General features: G+C 49.6%; 1 protein-coding gene across 1 annotated transcript in view; it reads right to left on the bottom strand.

Annotated features, from left to right (window-relative positions):
* Positions 1 to 269: 269 nt before the first annotated feature.
* TCERG1L (transcription elongation regulator 1-like) overlaps positions 270 to 24,149 on the bottom strand; it is a 186,219-nt gene continuing 162,339 nt past the window's right edge. Inside the window, exons 14-17 of the mRNA XM_006880123.1 lie at positions 17,421 to 17,556; positions 10,111 to 10,200; positions 3,370 to 3,488; positions 270 to 426 (exon numbers count right to left, since the gene is read on the bottom strand). Of these exons, the coding sequence (XP_006880185.1) occupies positions 270 to 426; positions 3,370 to 3,488; positions 10,111 to 10,200; positions 17,421 to 17,556 (502 nt within the window). The remainder of the gene's footprint in view (positions 427 to 3,369; positions 3,489 to 10,110; positions 10,201 to 17,420; positions 17,557 to 24,149) is intronic.

Below are 24,149 nucleotides of genomic sequence, written 5' to 3'. Positions count from 1 at the left end.
TAATTAAAACTATTAAGGGACTGACGTATCATGGCAATTAGAAACGCATCAAACTCTGAACGGTGTACAAAAGAGAGAGCTTCAATATGAAACATAATCCTCTGAGAATCAAGCCATGGTGCCCACAGGATGCCCAGCTGGAAGGGCCAGGAGGCAGTGCTTGGGCCCTGGGGGCGACGTTCAAACCAGGAGCCTCCCCTCCCGCGTGGCCTCCCCTCTGTCCTGGCGCTCTCAGTGCTAACCCACATGTCTAACTGCATTTGTCAAACTCATCTCATCTTCCGCAGTCTTAGTCTGTTTTCCTTGTCCCGTTTCTTAAGGATTTGTATGAACTGGTTGAAAAAGTGCTCCTGGTCTTTCCTTTTTTGAACAAGTCGAAACCTCTGATCACGGCCATACTTCTCAGCAAATTCTTTGAAAGTCGTCCTGAAAGAGAAAGATACTCCTAAGACAGGGGGCCCAGCGGGAGTCCTGGTATCACTGAACACTGCAGGCCAGCCCTGGATGACACACACAAGATCCTTCCACCCACAGACTGATGGGTGTGGGGAAAGCTGGGGACACTTGGGCAGCTCTGGGGTTGAAAGGAGCAGCTCTGGGTGATGGACACCTCTGTCCGCACCTGTCCCCTCTTCTAGGGCCCTCTAGCACCCTGACTCAACCTGTAGAGCTCCCCGTCTTGAAATATGATTGAATTCTAAGATGGCCTTGGGCTCACTCCCAGCCACCACCCCAGCCAATCCCTGGCCCAGCTCAGCAGGCCGCCTTCACCCTTCTGCTCTTTCCAGTCTCTCATTGGCCTTTGCACACACCCTTCCCTCTGCCTGGCACACCTTTCCCGTATTTCCTCATGAAGACTACATGTTCAATCAATATGCATTTGATGCACCCAATCTGGACTGGTGGGCCTGACGTCAGAGCGCTGGATCTCTCTCAGCCCTCACCACAGTGGAATCTTACTACCCTATCACTGCAATTCTGCGCAGTTACCTCCTCTCCCTGCCTTGGGCAGAAGCATTATTGTCTGATCCTTTACTGAAGGTCTGGACCCTGGTGCAGGTGTGGAGTCAGCGTTTGACTGGGGAGGGCCATTAAGAAATCTCTCCGGAGGCCAGCCTGGCCAGGCCGAGCTCAGGGCTCCCTCAGAGAGAACACTCCTCTGCTATGACGGATGGGATTCTGCCAGCACCAGACCCCTCACCTGCCTTTCTCTCAGAGTGAACTGGGAGCCAGGAAGAGTGGCTGCCTTCCTGCGACAGATACTGAAGTTCTGGTACCTTCCTGCCCCTTCCCAGGGAGCCCAGAGACTGACCTGAAGGAGGCAGTGGTCCCAGGGGTTTGGACAGTTTATGAGGTGGAAAGTCTTTGTTCAATGGTCCTTGTTATTCCCTCCATTCCTACTCTAATGAACTGTGGATCTCACTGTGGCCATGTCTTTGTGTTTTTAAACTATTATAATTTACTCATTTTTTAAAAATGCATGTGAACACCTATACTAACAAAGCTTCTGGAAAACATGCAGGATCAAGGGGAAACTGGTCCCCAGCCTCTAACTGAGGATCTACAATCCCTGATCCTGGACAGCTCAGAGATGTCCTACCCACCCTGAGCATGGGCTCTCTGAGCACTTCCTGCAGCCTTTCTGCCCCTCCCTCCGCCTCCTGCTTCCCTTCCCTTCTCCCCCCCTCCTCCTCCTGCTCTTTCTTCCTCCTCCTCCTCTCACCTGCCCCTCCTTCCTTCACCCCTCCTTCCTCTCTTCTTCTCTCCCTCCTCACCTCTCCGCCCTCCATTTCTTCCTCCTCCCCTCCCTTCCTTCTCCCCACCCTTCCTCCCTCCATTCCTCAATTTCTCTTAGGCGCCTCCTTGTCCCTCTTTCCTTCTTTTTTAAAATTTTATTTTATACTGGTTTATTTAGAAACATTGTTTTTCACACCAGATCTTTCCTATTTCCTTCACCTCCTCCACCCATCAGACTGTACAACCTGATGCTTAACCTCTTCTTTCCTCCTTTTCCTCCCTCCTTCTCTCCCTTTTCTCCTCTTTCCCTCCCTCACTTCCTCCCTTCTTCCCTCCTCCTTTCTCTCCATCCTTCCCTCCCTTCCTCTATCCTCTCTAACCTTCCCTTCTCCCTGCCTTCCACCTTTCTCAACTTCCCTCCCTCCGCTTTCCTTTCCTACCTCTGTCCTCTCTTCCACCTTCACCTCCACAATTTAGCAATTGTGCCAAGGGAGACACAGCTAACAAATACTTTGTCACGTTTCTACCACTGACTGACATGATATAAACAAACAGAGGCTATTTTGCAACAACTGTGTGGGTCACATCAGAAGCATTTTCAATTCAGGGCTGGAGAGGGCGGCCTTCTAGACACTCTTCAAAGATACGGGCCCTGAAGACGGGGACATGGCCTTCTGTGGCCTGTCATCCCGAGTCACAGCTATTTCAGCCCCTCGCAGGATCTTGGAGTTCACCTGCAAAAGGTCACTGTAGAGAAGGTTCCACCAAGATTAGCTTATCACCAAATCACCCTGCCATTTTTCCCCATTTGGAAAGTATTTTTTTCTTTGACTAGTTGCTGAGGTCTTACAAGGACCATGTATCCAACATAAGTGACCAATTAGTGACCAACTAAGATTAATGATCAAAATATGGACATTTGTGTCTTCATTAAAATGTACTAATTAATGTCTATTTAAAAGATATGGTTGCAACTTCTAATCTAATACAAAATTATAGGAAATGAAATTATTTTTATACTTACTAAAATTATAGTTTTATATTTAAAACAAAAAAAATAGTACCTTTACAAAAACTTAAGTATTTGCCTTTTCCCAATTTCAATCACTTACTGTCCTGTTAGTTTGTTTTTCACGGCAATTACGTCTTATTAGTTTAGGTACGCTTGTCGACTCAGAATGCTCAGTTTAAATGTGCTTGCTGGGCCCAGGTGGAAACCCCAGGAGCCACGCTGGTCAGGTGGTGGGTTTCTTTTGCTCATGTAGTTGTGGTTTGTTTTCCATTTTTACTCATCCTTTTGATCATCAAATCAGAAACAGGACCCTCCTCACCAGGACTTACCTTGATTTGCTATTTAGATCACAAAGTCAGGGATGCTAACATCTTGAAAACTTTGTAAATGAGGGGGAAAGGTTATGGGGCATATGATTAACAAATAGCACCTGGGGAGGGGGAGTCTGAAAGCACACTTAAGGAGACAGAGGTTTCTTTCTGACTGACCCTTAGAAATCACATCCTGATGTCTTCACTGTTGGGCTCCACAATCTAGCAGAAACTGGGTGAAAACTTCGCTTGTGCTCAGTGGAAACATCCCTTACCCAGAAAGCATCTGCTGTGTTTCATTCTCCATACCTGGGTGACACCTTAGATTCCTCTAGAAGCTTTCTGAATTCTTCTTTGGCTAGCAGCAATTTGTTCTTCTTTTCCTTGTATTCTTCTCTTATTCTTGTCTTGACAAACTGCTCAAATATCTTAAAATGCACACATAAAAGAACACTATTACAGAGCTGCCTATCAGAAATGAAATCTTAGCATTCCAAACAGCCCTGGAGATAGGGAGACTCAGAGATAAGGCTCTCGCCTTCACAGCTGCTGAAGCTACAATCTCTAGCCCTTTGACTGTGATGTGGTTTATGGGGCCATGGGGCCCAATCAGTCAGCATGGCGGTGTATCTCCCCACCCAGACATGTTTCAAGGTCAAAGGCAGGTGCACCTTGCCTGGGACACCCTAGGGATGGTCGAGCAGCACTTAGTCGGGGTGCTGCTCACAGGGTGGGAATTCTAGCCTTACATCCACACAAGGTCTCTTTAACCAGAGCTCTGGGCTCACTGTTGACCCATAGGCTGTGTCCCCATGGGGTCCTAATCCACCAGCCACTGTAACAGGGAATTGTGGGCAATCTCCTGGGTGACTCCAAGTGTTGGGGATCCAACCCAGCATCAGCTCTGAATGGTTTCTGACTCAAAAGCAACTCAATTGAAACGTCTCAACTCCTTGTCATGGAGTTGGAACCACTCCTATCTGACTGACCCTTGGTGGGTCTTCAGGGCCCTTAAATTACATGGGAGGAGACCGCTGAATAGCTAGTGGAGTCAAACTGCCTGCAATTAGTTTTACTTCCCCCTGGACCCACGACTGTTCATTCTTGTCAGATCCACAGCTGAGAATCTTCATTTCTATATCAGATACAGAGAGTTCTGGTGGCTTAGTGGTAAGGAATTGTGCTATGGGGTGTCAGAAGCCTCAAGTTGGCTTTTCAAACTATTGTGTTAGCCCCCTCTGGGGGGAATGATCTCCAGCTGCTTTAACTGTGGACTCACGGGCTTGCAAATTATCAATAGTTGTGGGACCTATATAAGAGAGTGCTTTCCACCCTGTAAAAAAAAAATTAAATATATATATATATATGGTGATGGTGGAGGAGAGATAGGGAAGAGACCGTGGCACTGCTATGAAGAGACTGTGGCAAAGAGTAACCAGAGGAACCCTGGAGATAAATGCCACAGTTAGAGGTTTCACTTGCTGGGTGACTGACTGGAGAAGCAGCTGACTTATAACTGCTCTGAGGTGAAGCGCTGGCTGATTGAGGAAACGAGGCTTCTTGCAATCGTGCTGCTAAACTGAACCTGGGCTTTCACTAACTCAGGGATTGTGTCGTTCTGTGGATCTGGCTTGGCACTGTTAGATTAAACCTGAAGTTCTTTCCTTACTCCTCAACCGATTTCCCTAATAAACCCCCAAAATGTGAGTCAAGTCTGTGCGTCAAGTTACAGTGCATATTACACCCAGCGACTGGTAAGGATAAGGGGGTGGCAGGTCTGGCTGCTTAGATATTTGTTTGCTATGATGGATATTATTGATGGGGACAGTTTCACTTTATGAAGTGGGCAGAAGTCAGTCTCGGCCACCCTCATGTCATATTGGCTTTTTTTGCATGTTGTCAATGCAAAGGTATGTGGTTTGAAGCTGCCAGTTTGCACATGTGCTCTTGGACACCAGCATTCAGTACAGCAAAGACCTCTTCTCAACAGTTCATAGAACACTCCTCTTTGTTGTCAGTTTGGGAAAATCCAGGAAGTACATCACTTAAAATCTCAAACTAGCATAGGGGCTGTTTATTCCCCAAGCCTCTCTACACTACAATAACGATGAACATCCTGAGATATGTAAACACACATGAACAGATCAGTTCCAGTTTCCCCTTTGATTCTATAAGGTTGATAAGTATTCATTCTGAACATTCTGAATCAACCCAAAAAAATAACAACTGCAGAAGAATTAGGAGGTAGCCTGGGAACTAGAGACTCGTCTCATCTCTAAGTTATCCACCAAGTAGATGAAAACGGTATACAGAAGGCAGATCAGTTGAATCACTAGTGTGTACGAGGCGTTCTTTAGGCTCTGTCATATTATTTCAAACACCTTTTCAGTAATGGCAAACTGTTACCAGGTTACAGATACAAAATGCTTCTCACCTTCTGAAGACCCAACAGCAAATTGGGATATTAAGGGCTATAGCATACATTCAGATTGTGTGCATATACACTTAAGACCGTGACGAGCTTTCTTCACCTTCAAGGCAAATACTAAAGCAAGCCCATAAGTCGTCTTATAATTTAAACTCATAAAAGAGGTGAGAGCAAGGTTATTATCCAAATAAAAGCTGTGGCACCATCATTACTCAGAGTCTTGCTCTATTAATTTTAAATCTTGATTGAAACTCTGCTTGCTGTGGGGTCAGAACTTGAAAGAAATATCCATTGATGCTTCTGCCTAGAACCACCTGTCCATTCAATTATTTTTTCTCTTCTTTCCTTTTGCTCTGTTGCACAGTCTATGAAGTTATAATTGAATGTAATAGCAGTGGGGAAGCTTTCCTTTTTCTTTCTTTTTTTTTTTTTTTAAATAAGTACTATCTCTCTCCAAAGTAGGACATTCCATGACTCTTTAAAAAGATACTTTTGGGTATGCCCTCATTATGACATTTTCTGATAGAGTAAAATGGAATGCTATTTGTTCTCATGAAACCAGACTCATTAGAATTCTGTGGCCCCTAAGTTTGCAGATCCCTGGGGGAGGCACCGATGCCGTTTTAGCACCAAAAGTCTTAGCTTTTCCCACAGCATACGCTGTGATAGTCGGTCCCAGGCGATTCCATGCTTAGACCCTGATCTCTGGCTGGTGCCAAGCGCAGCCAGAGCGCGCCTGGAAGCAAAATGAGACCTTCTCTCACATCTTCTGGGTATTTTATTAGGATGAGTCTGACTTTGACAAAAGGATTTCATGCTTGGAAAGTAGTGGGTCAGTGAAAGAGCAGGAGATTCTCAATTAAATGGATTGGCATCGAGACTACAGTAATGGGCTTACGCTCCGCAAACAGTGAGAACGGTGCTGCGTGGAACTGAATTCCATCCTTTATGTGCAGGGCCCGTGAGTCAAAGTCAGCGTGGTGGCAACTAACAAAAACAACTCCTCCTTTAACATATCAACAAGGCTGTGTTTTATGGACAGGCACCAAATATTGTTTCTTTTATCAGTTCAACTTCAGTGATGCTACCTATGAAACTCCAAGTGCTCTTCTTGGATTCATATTTGGTTTCTCTTACAAAGAACCCCTAGGTGGTGCAAACACTTGATGCTCTCTGTTGCTGTCCTGAAGGTTAGATGGTTCGAGTCCCTCCAGCATTGACTTGAGTTAGCAATTAGTTTTTGTTTCCCCAAAATACATACAGTCACACAAAACTATGTAATGATTCCCCCTGGGCTGATAAGCCAAAGAACTGTAGGAGGACTAAGGGTGGAAGGCAACACCCCCTAATTCCATCACAGCCCTAGGCAGACATATGCGGGGTTCCTCTAGGGTGTTGTCATTCATACATCTGTCTCACTCAAGATAAAAGAAGCAGAAAGAAAGAAGAGAGGGGTGTTTCAGTACCACCCAAAATCATCCCCAGGAGTGCAGTGCCTCAAGCGGATCTGGAAGAAGCTCCAGGGAAGGCCAAGGCAGGCAGAGGGCTCCAGGAAGTACAGGGCCTGCAGATGTTAAAGGAAACAAGGGCTTTCTTCCACAAGCGACAGAGGCCTCCCTAGAGCTGGCGGCCTGAATTTGGTCTTCTAGCCTCCTAAAAGGATGAATTAAGGCTTTTGAAGTCGTTCCATCTGCGGTGTCTCTGTCACAGGAGCGCTCAAGGACCAAGACACCAGGTGAGTCCAGACGATCGCCTCCTGAGAAGCCGGCTGTTGACAGCTCTGCTTGGAGACACACGGCGTGTCATGAGGCTGGGCTGACTCTGGCAGTTGGTGCTGTGTGTGGTTCTCTTCCAGACGCGGCAGTGAACTCAGATGTGCTCCGGATGGTGACACGGACGCACCAGCTACCAGTGGAGAGGGCTCCTATTCCTTCCTCAGAGGCGCATCCATGGTGTAACACGTTAACGCCGGATTGGCAGATCTTTGACGACCACACAGGGCTGTCTGGGGCTGGTGGTGCGGGGGAGTGGATGCTACAGCCTACGCTCCACCTGCAGGGGCCTTGTCGGGCGATGTGGGCTTGTCCGACATCTCTGCCAATGCCGGCTTATCCTGTCTCACTAGACCCATCCTTCGAGGAACCACCATGTCCAACAAAGTCCCAGAGGCCATTCATGTTTCATCCGTGTGAGAGACCAGTTCAGAGGAGTCCATTTAGCATTTTGTATCCTGGTCGGTCTCATCTCCAGGGACACAGGTGTCACTGTCACAACCAAATGAAATTCATGAGCGACCACATCACACTCTGGAACATTCTTTAGTAGCTGGAGGCGAGGTTTTCTTAAATGTCCTCTAGGTCACAGCTGGGTAGATAACCATATTGCTGACACAAAACCACCAGAGCAAGTCCAATCTATGCGTTTGCTGTTCGTTACTAGACGTGAGTCAGTCTGCAGCTCTTCATCACGACCCACACAGTGAGGTCCTGTCGGCGAGAGAGGCTCTCAGCAGGGCGGGGACAGAGCTCTCATGCACGTGGATCTCTTACTGTGTGTTCTCATGGTCGAACACTTCGCTTTTTACTATTTCAAGAAAGAGAAAATTCTACCTATTACTATTGTGTACAGTATTTCTCAATGTCAGGAAGCAAAACAAAACAAAACAACACCATCAAATGATCATGCCAAGCTAACTGATTCTATGGTGATGTTATTTAGAGTCATTGCTAACACGTCTCACATGTTTTCAAATGCTTCTTTCTGGAAAATGAACTCGACTAGAAACACAAATAACTGATTTCAATTTCCTGGGAAATGAAAATACTTTTTCCTTAACATGGCCAAGTCCAGTGACTTCAGTACACCCCCAGAGCCCTACCACTGGGCCTCTTGTGATGAGTTTATAATTCCCAGGGATGCAGTTCCACAGACTCAGGGACCATGTTTAAGGTGACCCTTCAGTGTTCCTATATTGACACCTAAAACCCCAAAACTAAAACTCCTGCCATCAAATCAATTCTGACTCACAGTGTCCCCACATGATACAGAGTGACCCTGCCTCCGAGTGTTCCTGGCTGTAAAGTTAAAAGAATGAGATCACCAAGATGTCCTTCTGTGGTGCTGCTGGGTGGATTCGAACCACCAACACTTAGGGGAGTAGCCAAGGGCAAACCATTTGTGCCACCGTATGTTAGCAGGAACTTCAAAGCAGTGACCATCACACAGAACGGCCCGGAGGCAGTGATCTTTACAGAAGTCGATCGCTGGGCCCTGTCTTGCTCCTGTGGTGGGTGTGTGTCGACCTTTCAGTCAAGTCCCGAATCTCTGCGCCACCAGGGCTCCTCAAATTGAGACTATGGAAGTACTTGATGAGGGGAACTCTCTGTGGCTCCGTGACAAGGGGCGGAACTGCCAATCAAATCCACCCGCTGCTCGGAGAGGAAGGTCAGCAGTGTTCTGTGGGAGTTACAGCGTTGGGAAAACCGTGGGAGAATCAGCTCTGAGCTGGCTCTCACCAGACAGTACCTCCCACAGCCTCAAGCACCCGACCAAGGGGCCCTCCTCTCTAACGCAGCCCTGGACTCTCATTCTCATTGTCACTCTCCAGAGTCATTTCTGCAGCAGACTGCAGACAGGAGACAGCACTCACACATGGGGGCTGATTGGGACCGGACTCGACTGAGTCTGGATCTTCCAGAACTTGCCAGAGGCTCTTCACGGTGTGCGGTCCATAAAGCCTCTGACCCAAGCTGGGCAGACACCAGCTACACCCTCATGATGCCCTGGGTCCCTTTCCAGATGACAGAGTTTGCCCCTCTGCCTATCCCTTCATCTGGGAGACCGTGCTGTGAATCAGGCCAGGGAGACCCACAAGGCTGTCCGTAAACCAGCATCAGGCAGGTCACCGCTGGTCCCTTCCTTGTCTGCAAGAAACTGCTTTCTCAACACCCACCCTCTAGTTAGGGTGCTAATGTTCTCTCGACTCTCCCATTTCTAGTCTCGTAAGGCCCTTTGTCTTTTCTGTCTGATCACTCAGAACACGGTTAATGTTCTCGCAATGTGCTCAGATATCACAGCTTATGACAAGGTTCTGTTCCAGTAACTCCATCGCATGTCAGTTCTGATGTAAGGCAGGACTTACTATTTTTGTTGATTTTTTTATTTTTCATTCTATTTTATTATCAATATCTTTAGGAAATATAATCTTTCTTTTTCTTTAAAAGTTATGAACATTACATTTAAATTTACAGGTACATTTTAATGCACAAATACATATTACTAACAATAAGATGTATTTAAAAACTCACAGAAAACAACAAAATCCCAAAATATCATAAGTACAGTTTGTTCTAATTTGAACACATCTTAAATGGGAGACTATCTGAATTTTCATCTTGGAATGAAATAGTTGGCTGTGGGATCATGTTAAGAGCTAGTTAAGAACAGTCAGTTGGATAACCTTCCCTGATCCTGTTACTGTTATTGTTCTATTCATAAACCAGAATCCTGAATCTACTATCCCATCCCGCTACAGAAATAAATATAAAGCATGTTCTCATCAGCAGTGAAGTGTTGCTTCAGCCCACATCCACAGCCCACCACTTCTCCCACTTCAGAATTACCTGCTTCCTCTCCTCCGAGTTCAGCAGGAGATAGCGAGGGTCAAACACAATTTTGTGTAATTCTTTCTCCCAGGTAGAAAACGCTGACACCTGAAGAAAGATATTCAATAGAGTTGCTGTTAGCATCCAGTGCCGAGCCCAGAATTGCGATGAAATGATCAATGGTCAAAGCGGCATTAAGACACAATGGACTCGGCGATGCACTGTTGTGCAGAAGTGTTGGGCACGTCAAAGTCTCTCCGAGAATCAATACTTAGAACATTAGAAAATTTAATTCTGGACACATAACACTATTTCTTCCTTGGTTATCTTCCAGGGCCACGTACCCCTGACCTGGAGACCTAATTACAGGGGTGGAGGTGAGGTGTTCTGGAATGTCACATCTTGAAAAAAGAAATTTTTTTTCCCTAAAAACCATTTGGAACCTAGTAGGCCACCACAGAAAGCAGCGCCTCACAAAGAGGCTGGTTTAGCGTCATTTTAGCTGCCTTTTAACGAGCAGTTAAATGCTGTTTAGGTGTTCCATTGACCAAAACAAACCATATTCTTTTACAATAGTTTCAGACTTTAGAGATATTACAGAATTATTTGCATGCCAGATCGCCAGCTCCCCATATTTCTAACATCTGACAGTGTAGGCTTACTTGTTGACTTCACATAACAACAACAACAACAACAACACACTTGTCATAACTAATAAACTAAGCTGATGAATTAGCATTAGCCAACCTTCCTTCTTACTCCAATTCCCTTCTTTTCACCTAATCCCCCTTCTGTTTCAGGGACCTCACAGAACATTTAGTATTCAAGTCTCTGAGATGCCTCTGCACTGGGGCAACTCTCAGACTGTCCTCATCTCTGATGCCCTTGGCTGTTCGAGGCGAGCTGGGCAGGTATTTAACAGAGTGCCTCTCAGCTGGAACTGTTCCCGCGGTTCCCTCATATTCTCACACTGTCTGCACTGAGGTGGTGGGGCTCTGGAGAGGCAGCGACCACACAAGGGTTGAACCCTCCTCACTGCTTTGCAGCCAAGTGCCATGCCATCATCAGGGCTTGTCCTGAAGACGCTGACCGATGAGTCTCTCATGGTGAAGTTATTCTGCCCTTTCTCCACTGGATTCACGGGAAGGGAACACGGCCCAGCTCTCACTTTAGGGGTGGGAGTGAGACCACCCTTTCCTGAGTGTGGAGCATCCATGGATGTTGTCTTAGAGTCTGTTGGGTGAGGGATTTGTCTGTTCTGTCCCACATATTCAGTTCCTTATCTAGATCAATGTGGACTCGAGGACACTGGCGTTCTCCTTGGACATGGCGCTCCATATTTCTATATTAGGTTGGGGTGTAGATTCCTCAGCTTAGGCCACAGGTGCTCTCGTACCTGACTTTCTCTTGAGCTCTTCTGATGGGGCCTGATCCTTCAGTTAAGTTACTTGGGTGTGTCCTTACCTTCTGCTACTACAAGATGCCCAGGCCCTAGAATCAGCCACACCTCAAAGGAGCCCCTGTACTGGGGAAGAGGATGTGTCCATTACCCGTGACATGAGGTGCTTCTGGGCTCCCTCAGCTGACCAACCACAGGACTATTTAGGCCATTTAAAGCCACAGACTAAATACAGGCTTTGCATTTGCCCCACACTCAGGGTCTCAGAGAAAGTAAAGCAAGTTCCAGCATCAGGTGGCATGTGGTCTCGAAGGGCAGGCAATCCTGGGACTCCTGAGAGGACACGGTGAACCTCCCTGAGAGACACTTGGGAGCTGAAGACTCACAGACGCCAGTCTAGGGAGCAATCTCCAGCACTGACCATTGAGTGAGTTTCGGAGCACGGACACAGGTCCTCTGACTTGATGGAGCTGTGTGGGACATTTCAAGATAGGCTCACTCTCCATGACTGCTAGGGTGGGACCCTGAAGCTGAGGGGGTGTGGGAGCTGATGGGCGTGGCATGAATGTTGGGGTTCACGTGGGTGAAAAGGCTGAGACTCTTGAACAGGGGTGTACAGGACCTAAAAGAATGAATATGATTGTTGGGGATGAGGGAGCCGGTGGACAGGCCAAGACAGAGGGAGAGACAGGCGCCCAAGATGCCTTGAAAGGCCTGCCTTAGAGAGCAAAGGAGGGGAAGACCACTTGGCGAAGCAGAAAAAGGATCCCTGGGTCCGAGTTGGGAAGAGGGTAAGGAGGGCAGGGTTTGAGGGAAGGCTGAAGAATGTGAGGGCTGTGGGGGAGGGGGAGGAAGGCAGGTGGGAGAAGGGGACTCTTCCACACCCAGGCAAGTGGTGACAGGGTCTCTGTTGGTTCCTGTTCTCCTTTGCATGTGTATCTCAGCCTCCTGGGTGGCTGGGGTAGAACCACAGCGATGGCTCATGGCTTGGAAAGCTGGGCCTGAATCAGGGTGTGGGCCTCACAGGGTCCCCCAGAGGCTCTGAGGGTGAGGTTGGGATGAGGCCCTGTCCTGCCTCTCTAGCTCCTGGTGACCCCTTGGTGTTTCTTGGTGCTATAACTCCAATCCTGCTCTGTCTTCACAGGGACGTCTTCCCTGTGCGCCTCTCTTCTAAGGGACGCCAAGCAAGCAGGATGGGGACACACACACTAACCTATGTGGTAACATTTCCAGAAACCCTCTTCCTAGGCATCATGCCAGATACTGTGGGGGGACAGGACCACCACGCCCATCTGGGGATACCAATCCTTGGGGGTCACTTTGCATCTTCCTTCTTGTTCCCCTTCTTACACTCTTTCCACTGTCCAGGGTCACGTGCACAGGTGAATGTGCATACACCTTTTGGTGGCCTAGTAGTAAGAACTGCTCCAATCCCAAAGGCACACTGTTCAAATCCACCTGCTTTTCCACGGGAGAAGGATGGCCAGTGTCCCCCGCGCAATGCACTGCTTCTGAAAACCTGCTCAGGGTCAGCTATGGGTCAGTTTAGACTTGACAGACACAACAAAAATCTTCAACCCACACCCAGGCACGCTGCTGCGCTGAGGTTAGAACCACGAGGATGAGAGGCCCAGGCAGACAAGGAGACTCCTAAAGGGGGCCGTGTGCCAGGACCAGTCCCCACGCTCATGGAGTCGGGTTGGGTTGGGGTTCTCCTCCTGGTCCCCTCACTGACAGCTTCTCCTCGCTGAGCCCTCTCTTCATGGCCTCTCCCAGCACCGGCTGTGGACGAATGGACGCCACACTTCTCTTCTGCCTTCTCTCACCTCTCCTGTTTACTGATGGCCCCAGCAAGCGGAAGGAGAGTTCTCTCTCACCTGAGTGGAGGGCACCGGAGCCACACTGGCACTGAGACTTGGGGCAGGTGAAAGGGACAGGGACAGGCATCCCTGTAGTCTCCCAAAAGTGACCACAGCTATTTGTTGACCTCTGCTGGCAGAACCAGCTGGTTTCTGAGGAAAGCCCTGTGCACCCAGAACTGGCATCATGAGGAATCCTGGGAGATGAGGGGGAGCCCGGCAGTAGGACACTGGGCTCAGGCAGGTCAGGGGACAGCTGGGGGTGTGCGTGGTCTGTGGACCTCTCTTTCCAACACAGATGCTGTTCGAAGCTCCACGTACTGCTGTCCTGTGGCCGACCGCCGACTGCTGGAGAGTCAGACAACTGCCCGCAGGCGGCTCCCGAGAGGACAGCAGGCCACGGCACTCAGTTCCAGACTCGCGCTCTCAGGAAGGACGCCCGTGGCTCGCCCCAGGGTCACCGTACCAACGACCAGGGGTTGCTTTCTAGAAGGAGGCTGTTCTAAGTAAAATCTGTCTGATTCCTAACTCTAAATCAACCCAAACCCACTCCTGGGAGGTCTGTTTCCAACTTCCCGGGCCCCAGAGGACACTGAAGAGCTGCCCTGCGGGGCTCCCACACCTCTGCATCACCACGGGGCCATGCAGCCTCGGCGTCTTCCTCTGAGTGACCGGTGGATTGAACGGCTGACCTTTGGTAAGCACATTCTTTAACCACTAAATTAACCCCAGACCTGGCCCACTGTCATCGAGCCCAGGTAGACTCCCTGCCACGCTCCAGGGGTCCCTCACGCTGCCACTCTGAGGTGGGCTGATGAATCGGGCTGTTTATGATCTGACCCCTCGTAGGCCGGTGTGTCAGGAAGCTTCACTGCAGCTTGTAATAAAGAGAAGCCAAGTCAACACTCCCACTGAGCAGAGGAGCTGCAAAGCCACAAAACCACAGCTGCCCCTGCCCAGGGCCCAGAGCCCATGGGGCTCTCCAGAACACATCCTTTTACGCTCCCAAATAGTCCTGGACCCCAACTGTGTCCTTCCAGGAGTACTTGAATGGCCAAGCTGAAGAAGGAGCAAATAAATGCCTTCAATACAACATGGCCCAGGCCTATCCCACCCTCGCCTTGCTGCCTGTGAGGGTTTTCTCCCCGAATTCTCATGCCACCCGTGACACCATGAGCTGACTGGCTTCACACACTCGGAGGCCCAGCAGCGGTCACTGCTTCTTCCCCTGTTCCTCAGTTCTGATGGGCTTTCTATTAATGAGCTGGACAAGTGCTCCCCTGACCCTCCGAGCATGGGGTTGAGGTTCACTCTGTCTTTATTGCCCAGAGTGAAAGTGGAACATTGACTTTGGAGCCTCCCATCTTCTGTCCTTTCTGCTGATCCTCATGTAAGAAAGTCTAAGACTCAGAGGCTGGCAGGAGGCACATACCCTCCAGAGGCAAGCCTGTGTGGAAAATCTCGTTAGTGAATGCTCTCAGGCATGGCCACTGGACAGGCACCAATGGCATGGACAGCAGCCCCTTGAGTCTGGCTGGCGAGGATGGGACGGTCCCCCACAATGCCAATCCCCCGGCTCCCTGGGTTAATGCAGAGCCAGTAAATTGGGCCTGGCTTCCAACCTAAAAAGCTGAGAAACTCGCTGCTAATGAAATGCAATGGATTTTTGCTTGTATTCCTCAGATATAATAAGACCCCCGGTCTCAGAGAAGATGGACTGCACTGCCACATGCATATTCTGCTGGAAGGGGAGGTGAGGTGTGTCTAGAAATGAAACGACTCCAACACCACGGGGACACTTCGACTTGCAGCTGCCTGACAGACACAGGAGAATTTTCTCCCAGGGATTAGCAAGGAGCTATTAGATCTGAGACACCGTCGTGTCCAGAGGAGGGCCACGTGGGGGAGATGAGAGAGAGAGAGAGAGACGGAAAGAGAGAGAGAGAGAGACAGAGAGAGAGAGAGAGACAGAGCGAGAGCAAGAGCGAGAGAGCGATACATACTTGCATGCGTGTGACACGGATGTGTGCATCTGTATGAGGATGTGTGCACGCCTATGTAAACGTGGACTTGCGTTTCTGTGAGAAGCATGGATGCACGTATGTGACTGCATGTGAATGTGAGTGCGTACACACACGTGTAAGAGTGCATGGTGTGTGGAAGAGTGTATGAGTACACACACACGTGTAACTGTGTGGTCATGTGCATGTGTGTGAATGTGTTCATGCATGGGTTTGTGTAAACCTGTACACGTGTGAGTGTGCAGATGTAAGGGTATACGAGTGTGTGCCTGCACACGTGTGCAATGTGTAGCAGTGTGTGCTCTTGTATGTACGGCTGTGTGTGGATACGTGTGTACACATGTGCATGTGTGTATACATGTGTGTACACCTGCGTCTGAATGTATGCATGTACGTGTGTGTGTGTGCGCGCGCACCTGCATGAGTGTACGGGAGCACCTGACCCCTTGCTGCATTCTCTGTTACTGGCTCACATGTGAACTCAGCTTTACCACATTGTAGTTTTGAGGTTCTGAGTCTATCTCCCCTCCTCCCTCCTCCGGTCCCGGCTGTGCTTTAATTCTGGGTGAATGGCTAAAGTCATGGAGGGAGGCACATTAACATTCATGGTGTGACACGGGCGCACCTGTGTGCTAGATGCAGCCAGGCCATGTGCATGCTGCAGGCCGTGTGCATGCTGCACCTTGGCTCTGGGCCAGTCCGCTCTGGACACGTGGGGTCCTCACAGTCTTCCCTAGCCTCCTTCTTAGCCTCCCCCAGGCCCCACATCCCACCTAAACCCACTGTTGCAGCAGCAATCCTCACGCAGGGCCAGGAGAAAGCCTAGGGTTGGGGGGAGCGGATGGCTGGGAGGGAATTTGCTCTTGAATCGTGAGGCCATTTAAAGCATTATAATCATTACCATCTCGTGGAGGGTCCCATTACCACCTCTGCAGCGACTCTCATTTTGCACGGAAATCCAACTGAGCTAAAATATTGTATGTGCTCATTTTATGCCCAAAAGCCAAAGCAAGAAATAAAACTCATTGGAAGGAGATAGGACTTAAGAGACTGGGGAATGTCAGCCGTGGCCATGAACGCTGGAAGGTCTGGGAAGTCAGATCTGACTCATAGTCCAACAGAGCAGACCCCACCCAGCACAGCATCCTCACAGTGACCCCCGCCCAGCCACAGCGTCTACAGTGTCCTCACAACCCTGCTGGGGGCGGAGCCCAGCACTGTAATCACTGTGTCACAGTGACCCCCCCACCCCACCACCACCCCCGCACAGCCACAGCATCTACAGTGTCCTCACAGCTCTGCTGGGGGGCGAGCCCAGCGCTATAATCACTCTGTCACAGTGACCGCCCACCCCACCCCCACTCAGCCAGAGTGTCCTGCCAAGAACAGTCATCTCACTTTTTTCTCAGCCCCCTAACTGCCATCCAGGTTCTCTAACTTGTGAGGGAAGAGCTGGAGTTTTTGTGGGCATGGAACTCCCTCCAGGGGTGAGGTACTTTTCTAGAGCAGGAACACTGCCCCCTAACAAGTCCCTTGGGGTAAACACAGCACATTCAACTCTTTCCTGAAAGTCTGGAGGTTCAAGATCACTCAGAGGTCCCTGGAAGAAAGGCCTGACGATCCACACGGGAAGGGAAACACTGGAGTGTGGTCCCACCTGACACACAGACACCAGGAGTGGGTGCAGCTACAACACCTGTCTCAGGTTTGGGGTTTATGCTGTGAGCTGGGCTGGGCTGGCTTCAGGTCAACACAGGAGGACCCCATGATCCCTCCCTCCGTCCCTTCTGGGCAGACAGGCTCACGCGTACTGACCACAGCACCACATACAGGAAGCCCTCCGTGCACATCTACTGCTACCTCAGCCCACTCAGCTCCTTCTCACGCTCCTTCCCCTGCGGCCACAGTCCCCAGATTGCCAAGTGCCTCTCAGCTAGACTTCCTGGACAATCAACAGTGTGTCCCATGGTGGACAGGGCTGCAGGCAGGACAGTTCTCTGAGGGGAGTATGCATGTTCTCACGCCCACATGGCCCGAGCACCCCCTTACCCCTCTCTCCAGGAGCATGTCCCGGAAATGTGTCACCCTCTCTTCCAGGGGCAGGAGGATCTGGGGGGGCGGGGTCTTAGTGGCTCTGTCCTCTCTGGCCACTTCCTCTGGCTCTGAACTCTCGTGGCCTTCCGTCCTGAGGGGCATAGACACAGACAGTTAGTTCACCTGTGGAGAGCTGACGTTCAAACCACTCAGTGCATGACGCGTCTCTGAAAGGCCGTTCTAAGCTTGTGGTGCCCACGGTGCAGGCAGGGGCTCTCTCGGTGCTGAGGACACATCCTGGGGATGCGGACACTCGTGTTCGTGGGCAGCGTATGAGACTACCGCCCCCAAAGCACCGCCCTCTTCTGTGAGTAGAATTAGATGGAGTGTGGAACTGGGGTGCACAGAGCCCCAGAACCAGACACCCACAGTTACAGTTCCTCTCGGGGAGGCTTTTGTTTGGAAAGATATGGAGAATTCAGACACCCAACGTGAGGCAAACATTGACTGGATTCTGACCCAAAGGGAGGCTTAGCCATGGAAAGGGGCTCGGATGCTGCCTGGGGGCTGTGCATAGGCACCCAGCCCCAATCATGGCCCAGGACACCAGGGCTGCCCACTGGGTCACACAGAAGCCTGCCAATGGCCTTTGGGATGAAGGACATCAAGAGTCCCCACATCCACCTACCAGAGAGGATGGGGCCAATGAGTAAAAGCGGGAATAGCCCAAGTCAGACGGTCACTAAGTAACCGGGATGAGGTGATCACCCCTGTCACTGGTGTGCCCCCGGCATTGCAGAACCATGGGAGGCACCATCGTAGGCTGTGCTGAGAATCTGTAATAATCTATGTCTAATAAGGGGCACACACAGGGGTATAAGCAGGATTACTCTCAGCTCATCCAAAGTGTGCAAGAAAAAAATTGTTTGTTTGCCCCATTTGTTGTTGTGATGTGTCCTCAAGTTGTCTGTGACTCCTAGAGACCCGGTTACAATATCTCTGAAGTCTGCCCTGTCCTGAGCCAGTCTCACTGACTCCAATACACCTACTCCCATTGCCCCAGTTACCATATCAATTCATCTCATCTCTTCCTCTCCTACATTGTCCCTCCACCCTTCTGGGCATGATATCCTTCAAGGACTGGTCCCTCCTGGCCACGTGCCCAAAGTATGTGAGATGGAGCTTCAAAATCTAGCCTCCAAGGAGAGAGTTGGTTTCACCCTCTACAAGATAGACTTGTTTGTTTTCTTGGCAGTCCATGGTATGTTCAAGACTCTTCTCCAGCACCACAACACAAAGGCATAGATTCGTCTTCTATCATCCTCCGTCACTGTCAAGCCCTCTGATGAACAGCAAGTAATTGTGAAGACCATGGCCTGGATCAGGAGCATCTTAGTCTCTAGACTGACATCGTTGCTTCTCAGTACTCTAGAGAGATCTCTCATAGCAGATTCCCCAATGCAATTCATCTCCTGATTTCCTGACTGCTGGTGCCAAGAGTGTTGATTGTGATGTCAAGCAAGCTGTAATTAATAATAACTTCAGTCTCTTCTCCATCTATCATGACACTACCAATTGGTCCAGTGGTGAGAAATATTTGTCTTCTTGATGTTGAGCTTCAATCCATATTGAAGACTACAGAATCCCAGAACACTAGACTTTGACCAGAAAGCAGTCCTCAGAACAAAGCAAGGAAACACTGCATGATTCAAAATCAGGAAAGGGTTGTGTCCTGTCTCCGTACCTTTTCAATCTATATGCAGAACAGCACATTGGGCAGGCTGGGTTCTATGAGGAGGAATGTGGCATCAGGATAGGAGGAAGACTCATCAACAACCTGTATGATGCAGATGGCACAACCTTGTTTGCTCACCCTTTAGGGGATTTTATTTATAGACCTACTATTTTAGGGGACTGTTCTTTCTTAGCTTCTTGGGAGATTATGCAGAATTTTGTAAAAAGAAAAACTATCAGTGGGCTTGCGATTGTGTCATATTGTAAAGGGTATAATTAGAATTTCTTTGTAACAGTTTTTCATTAGTTAAAAATAGAGGTGTGAAAACAAGGCCCACATTGTTGTAATGAGAAATAAGATTAATAGGAGCTTTGTGAGCTGGGTGATGATACCACATTCAGGCTTATTCAACAAAATATTTTGCTCAAACTTCTGAATACCTTCCAAGTATCCAGTGTACCTTCCAGGTTCCCCATTTGATCAGAATCGGTCAAAAGAAAATACGTCTATTTCATGATAATCTTGTGCCTCAATGATTTCTGCACCTTTAACAGAAAGCAACCACAGCTTTTAATTAACCAGCTGGAAGTGAAGTTTTGCCAAGGTTGAGAGGCAGCTTCCTGAAGGCGTGCTAGCCAGGTATCCACAAGCCATGCCAGATGTGGGTTGGGGAAACTTCCTTCCTGGAAAAGGGCCTGTGTAAGGCGCCACAGAGAGCTGCAGGTGCAGAAGGAGGGGTGTCTCCCAGAAGAGCCATAGATCCCGCAAACCCTCTGGCCTCATTTTTCACTAAATAAGCGTTCAGATCAGATGATCTTGAAATGCCCGTGATGTAAAGCTTCCATGAGTCACACGCCGACTTGTTAATTTCCTCCTGTTGAAATATTTAAGCCTCTTGATCTGTCATCAATGTACTAGCTCTGACTCTCAATTTTGTGCCCCTATAAATTTGACAAATATACCCCCTGTGTCTCCGTCCAAGCTCATAAAAACATTTGGCCAGAAATGCCAGTGTAGAAGTTTCTGGAAGTGTCATCAGGGGCCACTCTGCACACAGAGCTTCTCATCCGAGGTGGATGTTAGGCATGGTGGGCAGGGCTCTGCCACCCAGCAGAGGCCCCCAAGGCTGGTACGCTGTCTCTGTCTGCCAAGCCATTTGAGATCTTTGTGACAGCCAGCCAGCAAGGCCACTTCTGGGGACTGCCATTCATGGTGGCTTCCAGAGGCTGTGAAGATCCTCGTGCGTGTGGACGGGGGCTTGGGGATGTTTTGTTTACAAGAGACCCACCTGATTTGCCTGTTGCGGTCCTGACCCTGGCCCCCATCCTGTAAGCCCTCCACTCTCCTGGCCTGCCTGGGTCCAGTTTCCTGGGCACAGAGCCCTGCGGACATCTCTGCTTCACCCAAGGATTAGCTGTCACCCACCACCATGCTCTGCCCTCTGTGCAAGCCTCCCTTCAGATAGCTAGCACCGGTGCAAGCAAGACCAAACAGCCTGAGGGGCCAAGCTCAGTTCAGTTAAGCAATGTTGATGGTGGGCTAATGGCCACAGAGGACTGTTCTTTGTTCTGGCCACCCCTGGGGTGGTACCCTGCCCTCTACACGCAGGCAGCCTGCTCTGGCCCTGTGACCGTCCATGCTCTCTCTGGACCAGCCCTTCCCTGGACAGGCAGGCTTGGCAGAGGATACTCCCTCCACCATGACCACGTCTCCTAGCGGTCATCCGCCTGCCTGTGCCAATCACCCCACCACGGAGGCTGGACTCTCTGCCCTCCAGGACCTGCCCACATGCACTCCTTTGCCTCTGGCTCTGTCCTGCAGGTCCCTCCTCCCTCTGACCATACATGGACTCTTCGTCCTTGTGACCCCACCTCCAGGTGATCCTCCTTCGGGCTCTGTACACCAGGTTCTTCCACCCATCACCTTGTCTATCAGCTTCTCCCTGCTCTGTGGCTTCACCCACAGGTTCTGCCCGCCACTCTGGCCACCCCACCTACAAACCAGGCTCTCCTTCGAGCACCTTCCAGGTCCCTCTTCTCCCATGGTCCTCCTGGGCTCAGTGGGGAGATCAGAGTGGTAATCCCCTAACCCTGTGGGTTACTACATTTTCCTCTCTCTGGAATCTTGGAGCTGGGGACACTCAGGCTCTGGTTAAGGAGCCCCTTCTGATCTTCTGTCCACTCCCGTGGGGGCCTTGAGAATGCACAGCTGGGTTCATTCGTGATACTCTGCCGCGCCAAACACTGTACTCGGTTCCCAATGAGCAGGGAAGAATGCTGTTCAATCTGATCCAACGTCCCATCTGTTCCTGGGGCTTCCCGGGAAGGCACAGTGGATGCAGCTGGACTGGTCTCTTTCTGAAGGGGCAGCTGCTGTGGGTGTTCCCTCCCTTATGTGCATATGGGACCCAGCAGGCCAGTCCCTCCTTCATCCCTGATTCTTAGACAACTTGACTGCCATGTAATTATCAATTCGATTGGCTGTACCTACTGTTACTATGGGTGGACTTGATGGCACCCAGCCAACAATAGCTGACACTGAGCAAAAACACCACTTTGAGGACTAAGGTCTGCTTGAAATGAGTCATGGTATTTTCAATTCTCTTCTAACACGTGAATGACAGACAGTGGAAAGACTGAAGGAGAACTGATGCCTTTAAATTGTGATGTAAGCAAAGAATGCTGCATATACCATGAATACGGAAGAAACCCACACAAGTCTGCCTGGAAGAGGTGCACTCAGAGCGCCCTGGGAGCAAGGATGTGAGACCTGGTCTCAGGTACTTTAGACGTGTCATGCTACGGGGCCAGTTCCCGGAGAAGGGCATTGTACCTGATTGGGGGTGGGCGGGGGGTGATAAGAAGATCATCAACAAGATGGACTGACACAGTACAACACGGCTCAAGTATGGCAACAGTTGTGAGATGACACAGGAGTGGACAGTGTTTTGTCTGGACCAGCTCAGTGCACGCAGCCTGCCAACACTAAGAACAGTAGCATTTAAGCTCTCTTCTCATTAAACTTAGTTGTAAAAGGGATTTGTGACACAAGGTACTTTTGGTCAACATCCTGTGGATTTGCTATTCGTGGCCCTCCATCAGAAGTGAGGCTTAGGAGTCAAACGAGACCAGAGTCCTGGCAATCAGTCTTCTATCAGCACTCATTCATGAACCTCTCCAAGCTCCAGCTTCTTTATCCCCACAATGGTAACAACAACAAACTAAGCAGCAGTAACACCAGGACCTCTGTGCAGGGAAGATGGACAGCCAGGGAGGTCAAATGCCAGCTGTAATCTCTGCTGAAGGACCAGGCTTTGCATCGAGACTCCTTCACATCTGGATGTGGTCAGAAGAGTTCATTACTTCACTGCCTCTTCATCCCATCCCTCAAGTGTACAGTAGAAGTAATCACAGTACTATCTAATATCTTTGTAAATTTTAAACAAAATAATAAGAACACCTGAGATGGAGTGACCACTCTGTGTGCCAGGCCCTCCCCCCCTGCTTCACTTTTGTTGTCAAGTTCAATCAGCACCACAACCTATGGGATGACTATGGCTAGCCTCCTCTTTCTACAGATGGGACAATAAAGCACTTAAAGCCCTTAGACTATGGCTGGTCTATGCATAATGCCAACAATAATGATGGGATGATGGTGGGGATTATGGTTACAATGATGGTGGTAGTGGCACTGCTGCCGATGCTGAGGGCTGATGCTGATGAGGGCCATGGTGATGATGATGATGGTGATGGTGATAGAGATGATGGTTACAATAATGATGGTGGTAGTGATGGCGATGGTAGTCACATTGCTGCGGATTCTGACGGCTGATGCTGATGAGGGCTGTTGTGATGATGAGGTTGATGATGGTGGTGATGGTGAAGAGGTGACTGAGATCACGGTGATGACTATAATGGTCCTGATGATGGTGGTGGTGATGGTGATGGTAGTCGCACTGATGCTGATGAGGGCCATTGTGATGATGATGGTGATGGTGATGGTGATAGAGATGATGGTTACAATGATGATGGTGGTAGTGATGGCGAGGGTAGTCACATTGCTGCCGATGCTGACAGCTGATGCTGATGAGGGCTGTTGTGATGATGAAGTTGATGATGGTGGTGATGGTGAAGAGGTGACTGAGACCATGGTGATGACTATTATGGTCCTGATGATGCTGGTGATGTTGATGGTGAAGATGACAGTGTTGCTGCTCTTGCTGATGTTGGTGGCGGTGATAATTACAGTGGTGCTGCTGGTGATGGTCTTGATGTGGTGAGGGCAGTGATAGTTCTGGTTATGATGAAGATGACGGTGACAATTGGGATGGAGGAGGAGGACAGTGAATCATCCCCTGCATTGTATCTAGCAGATTTCTGACCATTCACATAAATCCTGCCCTGGAAAGATCCAGCTCTCTGTTCAGCTGGATGATATATCACCTTTTATTAGATTTCATGGATGAGAAGAATCTGTTCTTTCTGCCGGCAGAGACATCTGAGAATTTATCATCAAAATACTGCCAGCCTTTCACTGCCGTCTTCGTCACAACAGAGAATACTACAGGAGCCAAACTTAGGGTCAGTTTCTTGGCCTTCTGTGGTCTCAGACATCTCATCAAGAGCTCATAACAAATGGACTTCAGGTGACAAAACTCTCAAAGATGGGGATCCTGAGCTTTTTAGCCTTCAAGTTGCGCAGTGCAGATGCATGCCCTCTGGCAGCACCAAGGAGACTGGCCCATCAACCAGGAGGGCTGCAGGTCCCTGGGTGGGAGCTGTGACCCACAGGGCTGAGGACAGAGGGCTGGCTGGCTGGCCTTGCGTTAGCCGTGAATAGTCACTCTCAAGGAGGATTGCTTTCCTGGGATGGAGTCACAGTCAAGGGGGAAATGTACGCTCTGGTGCCCTGGCTCTGTCCCCAGGTAGGAATTCCGTTTGACTCGGGACAACAGTATCTCCTCTGCCCATCCAGCTCATCTCATGAAATAATGGCTCTACGTCATGACC

The sequence above is a fragment of the Elephantulus edwardii genome, unplaced genomic scaffold (assembly GCF_000299155.1).
Source record: "Elephantulus edwardii isolate Elephantulus edwardi_28Jun2011 unplaced genomic scaffold, EleEdw1.0 scaffold00006, whole genome shotgun sequence".
NCBI lineage: Eukaryota > Metazoa > Chordata > Mammalia > Macroscelidea > Macroscelididae > Elephantulus > Elephantulus edwardii.
This window is presented reverse-complemented; position numbering and strand designations above follow the sequence as displayed.